The 12,994-nt window shown below is 38.2% G+C and overlaps 1 protein-coding gene across 10 annotated transcripts in view; it reads right to left on the bottom strand.

Annotated features, from left to right (window-relative positions):
* Positions 1–12,994, bottom strand: part of Birc6 (baculoviral IAP repeat containing 6) — a 186,928-nt gene that overhangs the window by 11,338 nt on the left and 162,596 nt on the right. For 5 of the 10 annotated variants that reach the window (XM_090337185.1, XM_090337184.1, XM_090337183.1 and 2 more), the window contains exons 67-69: positions 5,965–6,110; positions 4,790–4,900; positions 2,170–2,387 (exon numbers count right to left, since the gene is read on the bottom strand). In XM_090337185.1, the coding sequence (XP_090193311.1) occupies positions 2,170–2,387; positions 4,790–4,900; positions 5,965–6,110 (475 nt within the window). Of the gene's footprint in view, positions 1–2,169; positions 2,388–4,789; positions 4,904–5,964; positions 6,111–12,994 lie in introns of all 10 variants that reach the window. The other 5 variants (XM_090337182.1, XM_090337179.1, XM_090337186.1 and 2 more) reach the window with 1 other exon arrangement.

The raw sequence follows: 12,994 nt of genomic DNA on the forward strand, positions 1-12,994 counted from the left end.
GAGATCTGGGCTGGGAGTTTGGCCAAGTGGTAGAGTGCTTGCCTAGCATGCACGAAGAGCCGGGTTCGATTCCTCAGTACCACATACTTAGAAAAAGCCGGAAGTGGTGCTAAGGCTCCACTTAGCTTGGCCAAGTGGTAGAGCTCTAGCCTTGAGAAAAATCCAAGGACAGTCCTCTGGCCCTGAGCTTAAGCCCAGGACTGGCAAACAAAAAAAAAAAAAAAAAAAAAAAAAAAAAAAAACTACAAAATTTATTTTATTTCAGTCAATCAATACGTGTTTATTACATAAAGCAAGAATAATACAGCCTCTGTCATCAAGATTTGTACAGAGGTAAGAAGCACAACTGTTTTCATGTGTGACAACTCTGATTTAGAACTAGACCCTCTAGGCTGGGATCACTTCAGTATAATATAGTGTTTAATAGACACAAAGTTTGAACTAATGTGGTCCATGTAGGAATAAAGTGCTTTTCTATGAAATAAAATGTAGCTAAATAGGCAGGTTTACAAAACGTCTACAGAGAAGTTATCCAATACAGAAAAGGAAGAAAAGAAAAACCTCCCCTAGGAACATAGAATAGATGTTTAACATCATAAGTGAAAAATATTTTTCTTCTCCAGGTGTTAGACTATCAAGACATTGTTTTCTTTGTGTCCTTTTTAAAACTTTTATTATAAAGGTGATATACAGAGACGTTACAGTTTCACAGGTCAGATAACTTAAAATACTTGCACAAAGAAGCCTCAATTTAAGTTATACAACTATTCTAATTAGTGACACTTTACATCGTTCTCCCCTCTTCCATCTATAGCCTATGCTCCCCAGTCTCCACACGTTTCCTTGCTCTTTCTCATATATACACTGAGTAATATGAGTAATATTTACCTGCCATTTCTGCCTCTGTTACCCGTCACCCTCAGAAAAAACTTGGTTCAGCTTTCTGGTATTCACTTTGTTAAAAGAGGTTACAGCATAGAAAACCACACCTGTCTACACCATACTTTAGTCTGCTTGTTGATATATATATATATGTAATATTTGTATTTTAGCTCTAGCTTCCAAGTTTCTGGTGGTTAACTGGAGATAAGTCTCAGAGTTCTCTGCCTGGGCAGGCCTTAAACTGTGATTCTCACATTTCAGCCTCCTGTGTAGATAGGATTACAGACGTGAACCACTGGTGCTCAGGCAAGGAGAATTTTTCTTGATATAGCATTTTCTTGGAATTTGAATTCAGATCAGTGTTAAAACAAAAAGGTTCAGATATTATATTATTGTCACTTTATTCACAGCCTTCATGAGTTTGAAAATACAAATGTTTTCTGAAAAATGAACTAATTTACTCTTTTTTTTTTGGGGGGGGGGGGGGGGAGGTGGCGACAGTCATGGGGCTTGAACTCTGGGCCTGGGCGCTGTCCCCGAGTTCTTCAGCTCAAGGCTAGTGCAATACCACTTGAGCCACGGTACCACTTCCAGTTTTCTAGCAGTTAATTGGAGATAACAGTCTCATGGACATTTGTACTCGGGCTTGCTTTGTACCTTGATCTTCAGATCTCAAGTCCCCTGAGTAGCTAGGATTACAGAGGTGTGAGCCACCAGCACCTGAGTATAAAGATTAATTTTTAGCAAGTACTATTATAAAATGTAAGGAGAACATGGTAGATGACAAGAAATCCTGTTCCCACTTCCTACCATCAACATTAAATCTTACCAATCAACATTAAATCTTTTGATATTATGTTCCAAAACTGTAACAGTTCAAATACAAGGCAGGTAGCATTCTTTCTCTAAATTTTCATTTTGAGACAATAGGCTGATCTACATACACTGAAACATACCTATAAAAGAGTACCATTTATAGGGGATGAGAGTTTGGCCTAGCGGTAGAGTGCTTGCCTAGCATGCATCAAGACCCAGATTCGATTCCTCGGTACCACATATATAGAAAAAAGCCGGAAGTGGTGCTGTGGCTCAAGCTCTGGCCTTAAAAACATCCAAGGACAGTGCTCAGGCCCTAGCTTCAAGCCCAGGACTGGCAAAAAAAAAAAAAAAAAAAGAGTTCCTTTTGTAGTACAGAGTAGTCACTAAATCTTACAATTCATACTATTTCTAGTGTCTGTATGAGTATTAGATTATTAGATTTGGGGTGGAGGGGGAAGAGTTTTTTACCTTCATGATGTCAAGCCGCTCCTCATCACAGCGGACAAATACACTAGAAGATGAGGACAGAGGCAATGAAGTAGAAAGCGTCACAGCTTCCTGGGCAAGGCGGCGGGCTCTGGAAGCACAGGTTGCATCGTTTGCATTTTTCACCTGAGACATGTAATGGTAATTTACTTTAAAACCCAATTTTCCATCTTCATCTTCAGAAACCATCTCAAATGTATCTAAAAGAAGAAGAAGAAGAAACTTTTTAAAACTAAACAAAAAACTACCCAAATCTAAAGCAGACATTATAATGGCAAAGACCCCAAAGGAAGCATGGCATGGTGGCTCATGCCTGTAATTCTAGCTATTCAGGAGGCTGAGATCTGAGGTTCAAAGCCAGCACAAAAGACCAGAAGCTCTTATCTCCAATTAACTCCGGGGGGCGGGGGAGGGGGGACCTGATCATGTTTAAAGTCACATCCAATTTGCATGGTTTAAAGAAACAAACAAACCACATAACACTTTATATAGTGGGTGGCTAGTCAAACAAAGGCACTGGATCAGTAGCTCTCAATTTCCTCAGGAAACAAAAAAAAACTTAAGTCTATAAAATATATTTCCAACACAAATGTGTATATACATAACACACTTCACTAAACTCTTCCCTAATCTCTCTTTGCTTATTTTGTTTTTGTGGTCATGGGGTTTAAACTTGGAGCTTGTGCACTGACCCTGAGTTGAAGCCTCACACCCAACTTAGTAATGATGTGGAACTTCAAGACTATAAAAAAAGACTCCTCAGGCCCAGAAGTGTGGCCTAGTGGTAGAGTGCTTGCCTAGCATGCACCAAGCCCTAGGTATGATTCCCCAGTACCACATAAACAGAAAAGCACCAGAAGTGGTACTGTGGCTCAAGGGTAGAGCGCTAGCCTTGAGAAAGCTCAAGGACAGTGCCCAGGCCTTGAGTTCAAGCCCCAAGACTGGCCAAAAAAAAAAAAAGGACTCCTCTTCCTGATTTGCTTTCTTGGGTAAGATGTTAGTATGTGTATATGAAAGTCTCAGAGGCCCACATGACAAGGAACTGAAGCTTCCCATTCAGCCATACACAAATGAGCCGGAAAAATATAACCTACAGTCAAATAATCAGCTGAATACCATTTCTGGATTTCTGCCCCATGGAAACAGATAATGAGAATTAAGTTGTTTTAAGCATCTAGGTATGAGAGTAATCTATTATAAGAGAGTAAGAAAATTATTTGGGAAAATACATTAAATACTAATAAGAGTCTTAAAAAGCTATCAATGCTTACTTTAAACGTTCATTGTCTATATACTAGTATTTGGAAGTATACAATGCTTACTTGATAATACTAAAATACAGATAATAAGCTGAGAACTGGTGGCTTACACCTTCAATCCTAGCTACTTAGGAGGTTCACAATTTGGAGCCAGCTCAGGCAGAGAAACCTGTGAAACTCTTATCTGCAATTAAGCACCAAAAAAGCCAGAAGTGGAGCTGTGGTTCAAGTACTAGAGTGCTAACCTTGAGAAAAAGAGCTCAGGAACAGAGCTCGGGTCCTAGCTCAAGCCACAGGACAGGAACAAAGTAAATAAATAAGTCAAATAACAGACTAGACGACCAAACTCCGTAAATCAAAAACCTGTAACATAGCTGGGTGCTGATGGCCTATAATCCTAACTACTCAGGAGGCTGAGATCTGAGGATGGCACTTCATACACGAAAGTTTGTGAGACTCTTAGCTCCAATTAACCACCAAGAGACCAGAAGGATGCGGGGGATCAAAGTGATAAAACACTAACCTTGAGCTGAAGAGCTCAAGGGCAGTGTCCATGCCCAGAGTTTAAGACCCATGATCAATCTCCCCCACCCCCAAAAGGCTATAAAATCTAAATGATTTCTACTGAGGGTTTTCATGCTTACTGAACTGAACATTAGTGTATTTTTTTGGAATAGTCAAAATTCCTTGAGCAGGCTCTCAGGATAGAAAAGGATAAAAAAAAAAAAAAGGAAGAAGAAAAATACAGACAGTAACAGCTACTCATAGGGAGTAATAGAATCTTCTCATCACACCTTCTTAGTCAGCTCTTTGGCTTTAAATGGGAAAGGCTAAAAGAGAAGAATGTTTTCTGAACGTGAATCTCATGGAACTCTAAAAGGGTAAGAGTAATAGAATTTATTCAAAATTCCAGGTCTTGAGTTCTGTTAGGTGATGATATATAATAATAAAAGAGGTGAAAAATGGAAGAGGTTAAAGAGATAGGTCAGTGGTATACTTGTTAGTTCACATGTGTTATGTCTTGGGTTCAATTTCTAACACTACAGAAAAGTAGTAGAAAGATAAGAAAACAAAAGAAAGAAAAAAATCTTCTTACATCCTCTAGAGCTTTTCTTTTTCTAATTTTCTACAGTCCATCTACTTTAAGTCCCAATCTCTATATACGCTGTGACTACGTATACAGATTAAAAAAAAAAGATAAAAATGTTCTAGATATGCATACATAAAGTAAAATCAAGTAATTCCCCCAAAATAAAACTTAAAAACTTTTAATTTTTGAAAATTAACATTTAATAGCACTGTTAAAAAGCTGAGATCCTACAAAATGAAAAACTTCAACTTACCAAACTGCAATTTCTTCATAACAGCCACATATTTTTCTTCAAGTGACTTTAACACTGATAATGGTTTGGGTTTCATAGCTGTTTTCTTGGAGTATTCACCTAGTTTTTTTTCTGCTATTCAATATTCCAAGATAAGTAACATTAAGTATACATTTTTGAACAAAGCAAAAAATAATTTACTTCTACAATTCAAGTCTCAAATTTCAAATACTGCCAAATTTTTCACAATTACTGTGTCACCATTTGAATAAAGGGTTTATTCCTACTCCAAAAAATGTACAGTACAGAGCTGGGATGGTGGCCTAGCAGTAGAGTGCTCACCTAGCATGCACAATGCTCGGGGTCCAATTCCTTGGTACCACATACTCAGGAAAGACTGGAAGTGGTGCTGTGTGGCTCAAGTGGTATAGCACTAGCCTTGAGCAAAAAAATGTCCAAGGACAGTGCCCAGACCTGAGTTCAAGCCCCAGGACTGGCAAAAAAGAAAAAAAAAATAAAAATAAATAAATAAAATTGTGAAAATAAGGCAAGAAAAAAAAAAAAACTAAGCAGAGTGCAGTGGCTCACACCTGTAATCCTAGCTACACAGAAGGCTGATATCTGATAATCAGGTTCAAAGCCAGCGCACAAAAGGACCTGAGACTCTTATCTCCAATTAATCTCTAGAAAATGGGAAGTGGGGCTTGCCTCAAGCTGAGGAGCTCCAGGACAACACCTAGGTCCAGGGGTAGGGCAGTAGCCTTGAGCTGAAGTGCTCAGGGACAGTGCCCAGGCCCAGAGTTCAAGTTTAAACTGACAAAATAAATTAAGTAAGTAAATAAATAAATAAACTCTTAATAAACTTTGAAAATGGCAGGAATTGATCGACAATGCAAAATCACAGTTCTCTTCTGTTTATACTAAAATTCTCATATAAGTCTTAAGGTAGAATTTCCTACCAATCAAAATGGCATTTTATAATTTTATTACTTTCAGTGAGAAAAAAATATAATCCCTTATGAAATAAATATTAACCCACTAATCATATATGGAGGAGATAAATGGTATACAATTACAAGCTATGCATAACTAAAGACTGACAAACAGCAAAAATTGACAGGACCAAACATTTGAGTTGGAATAGGAAGGCAATTTTCTACAGCTAGATGAAAAATAACAGAAACGTATTACTGTACCTTGATGTGCTTGCCGCAGACTGGTAGTGGCAGCAGAAACTATCTCAGCAGTCTTTTGGATGTCTGGCACCAAAAGAGTAAGTCCTTCTGGTTCTTGATCAGATGTATCTGGTTTAACGCCTGTTTTAACATTTTCCCTTTTAGATCTGATTTTTTGTAATATGGAAAGAAATGCAAAGAAAATTATATTTTTAAGAATGGAAATAAAAACCTGCAGAAATCAGTCGTTCAAAATTGAAATGACACGCAGGTCCTGAATCAAGTCCCATGACTAATAAAAAAAATAAAGAATGAAATGATAATATGAATTATCTGTTGGCAAGGAAATGAAGGGGAAAGTGGAGAAAAGTGAAGGTGACATTGTCCAAAAAAAAGTACTCATTGTCAGACTTAAAAAATGACCATACTTTTGTACAACACCTTAATAATAATAAAATTGTATTTTTAAAACACTGGAATAAAGGAATCAATGCCTTTGTTATAAATTTTAAGGGGTAAGTTGATTATTGCTAGGTTAAGACCTAAATAATAAATGAAGTTATGAGCAAGTACTCCAACTAGCTGAAGGATAAACATTGTACAAATGTCACATTATTAAAAAATAACAATTCTAGTTACTCCAGAGGCTGAGATCTGGCCCCATGGCTCACACCTGTAATCCTAGCTACTCAGGAGGCTGTGATCTTACTGTGATTAGAAGCCAGCAAATGCAAAAAGTCCTTGAGACTCCCCAAAAACTAAAAACAAAAAACCAGAACTGGAGATGTGGCTCAGTGGAAGAGTATTAATTAGTCTTGAACACAAAAGCTCAGGAATAACATCCAGGACCTGAGGTAAAGCCCCAGAACAGGCACATAATAATAACAATAATAATACCCTCTGAATATAGAGAAATCATTTCTAAAAGGGGAAGACAAAGGAATCAACAAGACATGGGAATTTTCCAAAACATAAGAATCAAGGAACCATATACAGGTTTTTATAGTAACACTAACTGTATGTTAAAAATAAAAGATAAATTTGATATTCATAGTAAAGTGTACATTCACTACTGGCTATCTTACCACAACTATTTCTACATACTGAACATTTAATGAAACACTATGTTTTAAAGACTTTTTTTTTTTTAACTATTTCTTAACAGGCTCTAAAATGTACCCAACTGTACAACAAAATTGAATATATCCCTGCAGGGTTTCAGTGTACAGAATATCCTTTTTTGGGGGGGTGGGGGGGAAGGATCATGGGGCTTTAACTCTGGAGGGCTGTCACTGAGCTATTCAGCTCAAGGCTTCTGCCCTACCCCTGGGCCAGGGCGTTGTCTCTGAACTCTTTAACTCAAGGCTACCACTCTACCCTTGAGCCAAGCAACACTTCCCATTTTCTAGAGATTAATTGGAAATAAGAGTCTCAGGTCCTTTTGTATCCGGGCTGACTTTGAAACTTGATCCTCAGATCTCAGCCTCCTGAGTAGCTAGGATTACAGGCATGAGCCACTGCTGGGCAGAACACCCATTTTTTTCATTTACATTTTTATGATCTTTAGTTGTACAAAGGGGTTAACAGTCAACACAGTTGACAGTTGGTGAACACAGTTTTAGTACACAATTCACAACTTACATTATTTTTCTTTTAATCTACTAGTCAAATCCTCAACACACTAGACACATAATAAAATCTTTATTGCTTATTGGTTTTTAGTTTGCGTTGTGTTGTTGCCAGTACTGGAGCTTAAACTCAGGGCCTTTCACTCTCACTAGTCCTTTTTACTTAAGGATGGTACTTCACCACATGAGCTATAGCTCTACTAACACCTTTTTGATGGCTAAGCGGAGATGAATCTCACTGATTTTTCTGCCCAAGTAGGCTTTGAACCAGGATCCTCAAATCTCAGCCTCCTGCGATTATAGGTGAGAAGCACCAGCATCCAAGAACTACTTAAGATTTTAAAAAGAAAAGCCAGGTGCCAATGGATTCAAAGCCAGCCCTGGCACTAAAGTCTGTGGGACTTTTATCTCCAATTAACCACCACAAAACCATAGGTAATGCTGTGGCTCAAGTGGTAGAGTGAGCTGAAGAGCTCAGGGATAGCACTCAGGCCCAGAGTTCAAACCCTACAACCAACCAAGAAAAAAACAAAAAACAAAAAACAAAAAAAAAAAAGAGAGACAATCTCTGTATTCTTTAATCAAGTAACAACAATGTTAATATATGCAGAAGTACAATCTAAATGATACCATTGATTTTTCTAGATATACACCTGCCAACAAAAGGATTAGTACTCATAACCTTACAACTACTTAGCAATAATAATATTCATAACAAGAGTAATATATAAAATGTTAACATCAGTCTAGACCAAAGGAACAAAAGGCTCATGGTATTCTTTTTTTTTTTGCCAGTCCTGGGCTTGAGCTCAGGGCCTGAGCACTGTCCTTGGACTTTCTCAAGGCTAGAGCTCTACCACTTGAGCCTCAGCACCACTTCCAGCTTTTTTCTATGTATGTGGTACCGAGGAATCGAACCCGGGTATTCATGCATGCCAGGCAAGCACTTTAACCACTAGGCCAAACTCCCGGTCCAGGCTCATGGTATTCTTAATATGTAGCTATTAGATCCAAACAGTACAATAGCGAGGACTCAATATTTGCATACCCAATACTATGGACATGGTATTGGAAATATAAACACAACTACATAGACATAAAAACCTAGGACTCTATAGATATGTTTTATTACATAGATTAATATGTATCTATAATATACAAACCCTTAGCCTAATTTTGATTATGTTCTAAAAACTAAGTGCCAGTGATTGTATATAGAGATTCCTTTCTTGAATACTTGTTTGTTAAACATGTCATTTGAAATATGATATAAAAATCAATGTTAATAAATTCTTTATTAAAAAATGTTGATGTCCAAGAGAAAGAGAAATTTGAAATTCACAGTAAAATATAGGTTCCTGAGAAAGTATCATCACAAAGGTAAGATCCAGCTTAGAAGAAATTTGATGTTTAACCTCAAGGTAGGTAATAAGACTATAACTAAAAACTCATTCCTGTTGTACCAAAAGCACATGGATACAGAATTAATTAACGAGTTTTGAATTTGGTTCCTGAAGTATATGAAGATTAGTATCCACACATATTGCTAACTATACAGCATACACACTATTATCTGGCAAGGTGGTTTAAGTGAAAAGGCCAAATGTGTCCCTGCATTACTGGCTTAGCCCGAGTTTAAAGAAGTCACAGAGAATATACATTCACTTTTCTTTTAATCCATTTGGCACACATATTGTATATTATTTCAACTATCAAATTCTGTGTATATGTACAGGAATGCATATGTTTACAAGTAAGAGTAAGAACTGTAAGAATATAGTTAGTGGTGAAATATCAGGTACTGAGCTGAAATATCAGGTATTTTTACTGCTATAACCAAGACTGTATTTGATAGCTTTACCTGGCCATCTTATTTGACTTACTTTGGCAGTACTGAAGACTGAACTCAGGGCTAATGCTTCCTAGGCAATGCTCTGCCATATAAGAGACGGCCCCAGTTCTTTTGCTGTTCATTCAAGTAAGGTCTTAAATGTTTGTGCTTGAAACCTCCTATGTTCACCTCCCAAGTAGCTAGAATGATAGATGTGAACGACCACCATATCTGGATTGTTTCTTCTTATAAAACTGCTCTAATTTTTCCCCTTCACTATGATCTTCCTAATCTCTGCCTTCCAAGGACCTGAGATTACAGACATGGACCACTTTACCCTTAGTCAGCACTTTCCTATTCAAAAATTATTCTGGTAGTAACTTGAGCAACTCTTAATTATATTTATCAGAAGCTATTAATAACTAGTGTCAAACACTGACAATCATGAAAAGAACAAAAGCAGTTGACAGCACTCACTTTGAGTGGATGAGGATTTTTCCTTTGCTAATGATAAAGGATTCTCTACTATAGAGTTTTTAAAAAAAGTTAACCCTGGGTGCACTGAATTATAAAAAGACAAGAGCAGCAAGTAGGAAATAGTAGTTATAGCTATAATTAAAATACACATGATCAGTCAGATTGTCCACTGTTTTCATAGCAAAGATTGAACTTAAAGAAACATATCTTAAAGCATGAAAGAAAGGACACTTTTTCCAGAAAGGATATCCTCACTGAAAAAACAAGAAACTCTGACACTTTCCAGCATATATAGAATACCCTCAAAAACAGAAGCTGCTAGGTACAATGGCTCACATGTGGAAACCTAGCTACTCAGGAAGCTGAGATCTGAGGAATGCAGTTCAAAACTGACTCTTATCTACAATTAACCCCCAGTAAAACCGGAAGTGGTGCTGTGGCTCAAGCTGAAGAGCTCAGAGATATCGCCCAGGTCCAGGGTTCAAGCCCCACGACCAACTCCCGCCCTGCCCCCAAACAAACAAACAAAAAAAACCAACTTCTTGTTGTACCAAAGATTAGTGCGTTGTTAAAAATAGCCTAAACATGATAGTGAACTAAGTTTTGACTTTCCAAAAGAGTATAAGAACCCAGAGTGTAAGTTTTAGATCCCTTAAAAAAATTATTCCAAATCAATTTCTTCTATCTCATATTGAGGCCAATGGTCAAATTATAAAGTGGATAAACATTTTCACAGGGTTCAAATAGGAACTTTTACTTGTATAGTACCCTGTCAAAAATATACAGGAAAAAAAGCTGGGCACGGGTGACTTACTTAGGAGGCTGATATTTGAGGATCACAGTTCAAAGCCAGCCTGGGGAAGCAAAGTCAGTGAGACTCTTATTTCCAATCAACTACAAAAACAGCCAGCAGTGGAGCTGTGGCTCAAGTGGTAAGACACTAGCCTTGAGCAAGAGAGAAAAGCTCAGGGACAGCATACAGGCCCTGAATTAAAGTCCCATATACAGTGGGGGAGGAAAAGGCATTGTAGTATAGGAGATAATCTCCAAAAGGTAACAATATTTAAAATATAAGAAGGCCACACACTATCTGCCTATCGATGTTTACAGTGATTCATTGTCTGACATTAAACTAAAACTAGTGTTCTCTCCCTCTCTCTCTCTCATCCTGAGGTCTGAAGTCAGGGCCTGAGAACTGTCCTTGAGCTTCTGAGGGCTGGAGCTCTACCATTTGAGCCACAGCACCACTCCCAGCTTTTTCTATGTATGTGGTACTGAGGAATAGAACCCAGGTCTTCGTGCATGCTAGGCAAGCCCTCTACCACTAAGCCAAACTCCCAGCCCTCATTTTCTTTTTGTTCTTCTTCTTCTTTTTTTTTTAAGTTTTAGGTCACTGTCAACCCATATGTAGGCCCAGCTCATGAAAAAAGGCCATACCTTAGCTCACATCCTGAAGTCTGTGTGAAAAGCTATTTGAGTTCAAGGCACCTAGCTGGAAGTAGGCCTCTGAGACTGACAATGGATCCAACATGGTAAAAGCAATCAGCGACGGCCGCTACCATGATATCCGCTGCTTTGTGCATACGTTGAATCTGGTTGTGATCACTGCCCTGAAGAAATATGAGGAAGCAACTGAAGTTTCTACTATTGCATAGCATCACCTGCAAACATTCCCACTATGCTGTGAAGTCTAACTAAATAGCTATTAAGTCAGGGAAATTGGGTTCTGTGAAATATAATCTGAACTAGGATGTGAGAAAAATGGGCGGATCTTCTGTAAACAAAAGGATTAAAAAGAAATACCATTCCTCAAAAATGTTATATTGATCTCAATTAATACTACCACCCAAACTGAATTGGATATTGTCTTAACAGATATTAAAATTGGGTTCTCTTATTTATAGTGCATAAAATGAAAAGTGCTTACTCTTTTCTTGGTATAAGAAAGAACAATTCTTTTTGTGCTTCTTTTTGTTTTTTTGCCAGTCCAGGAGTTTGACCTCAGGGCCTGGGCACTGTCCTGCAGTACTTTTACTCTGCCACTTGAGTCACAGCATTATTTCCAGCTTTTGCTGTGTATGTGGTACTGAAGAATCGAACCCAGGACTTTGTACATATTAGGCAAGCACTCTATCACTAGGCCACCACTCCCAGGCCAGGAAAGACCCATTTACTTCCCAGCATTCCTACTTGTCAGAAAGAAAGTATCAACCAGAAATCAGATGAAATAAGATAAAGGCACTGGAAGAAGTTACCTAGAGACTATAAGCTAAAATGTCTTGATTCAGAATCATTGAAAATTAGCACTTCAGCAAAAGATGTGAAAAAAGTTCTTTTACCCATGAAACTTTATTTATCTTTAAAATATAAAACAATCATCACATTATACTTCTTGGTTCTAAAACTCTTTTTCAGGAATTATAGTTGAAAATACATTAAGCTTACAGGTAGGGATTTATAAATAGCCTGAGTGCCTGTAATTCTAACTTACTCAAAAGTCTGAGAACTGAGGATTTCAGTTTAAAGAAAAGGAAAAGTCCATGAAATGCTTATCTGGATCCAATTAGCAACCAAGAAGCTGGAAGTAGAACTGTGGATCCAGTGGTAGAGTGCTAACATAATATTGAGCAAAAAAGCCTGGAAGAGGACCCAGTTCCTGAGTTCAAGCCCCATGACTGGCTAAATAAATACATACTGTACTAAAGAACTCTTTGCTCCTAATGTCTCAAGAAAGCAAGAAGTAACTAGGGGAAATGCACCAGGTCAATGACAAAAGGAATTTTTTTTATTGGTGGGGGGTTAGGGCCGCGGGTCAGTTGTGGGTTTGAACTCATGGCTTGGGTTCTGCCCCTGAGCCTCTTAGTGCTCAAGGCTAACACTCACACAGAGCCACTTTCAGATTCTGAGTGGTGAATTGGAGATAAGAATCTCACGGGGGGGGGGGGGGGGGGGGCGGGGGGCGGGAGTTTGGCCTAGTGGTTAAAGTGCTTGCCTAGCATGCATGAAGACCCGGGTTCGATTCCTCGGTACCACATACATAGAAAAAAGCCGGAAGTGGTGCTGAGGCTCAAGTGGTAGAGCTCTAGCCTTGAGAAAGTCCAAAGACAGTGCTCAG

This window comes from Megascapheus bottae, chromosome 7, assembly GCF_031878675.1.
Source record: "Megascapheus bottae isolate mThoBot1 chromosome 7, mThoBot2.hap1, whole genome shotgun sequence".
In the NCBI taxonomy this organism is placed as follows: domain Eukaryota; kingdom Metazoa; phylum Chordata; class Mammalia; order Rodentia; family Geomyidae; genus Megascapheus; species Megascapheus bottae.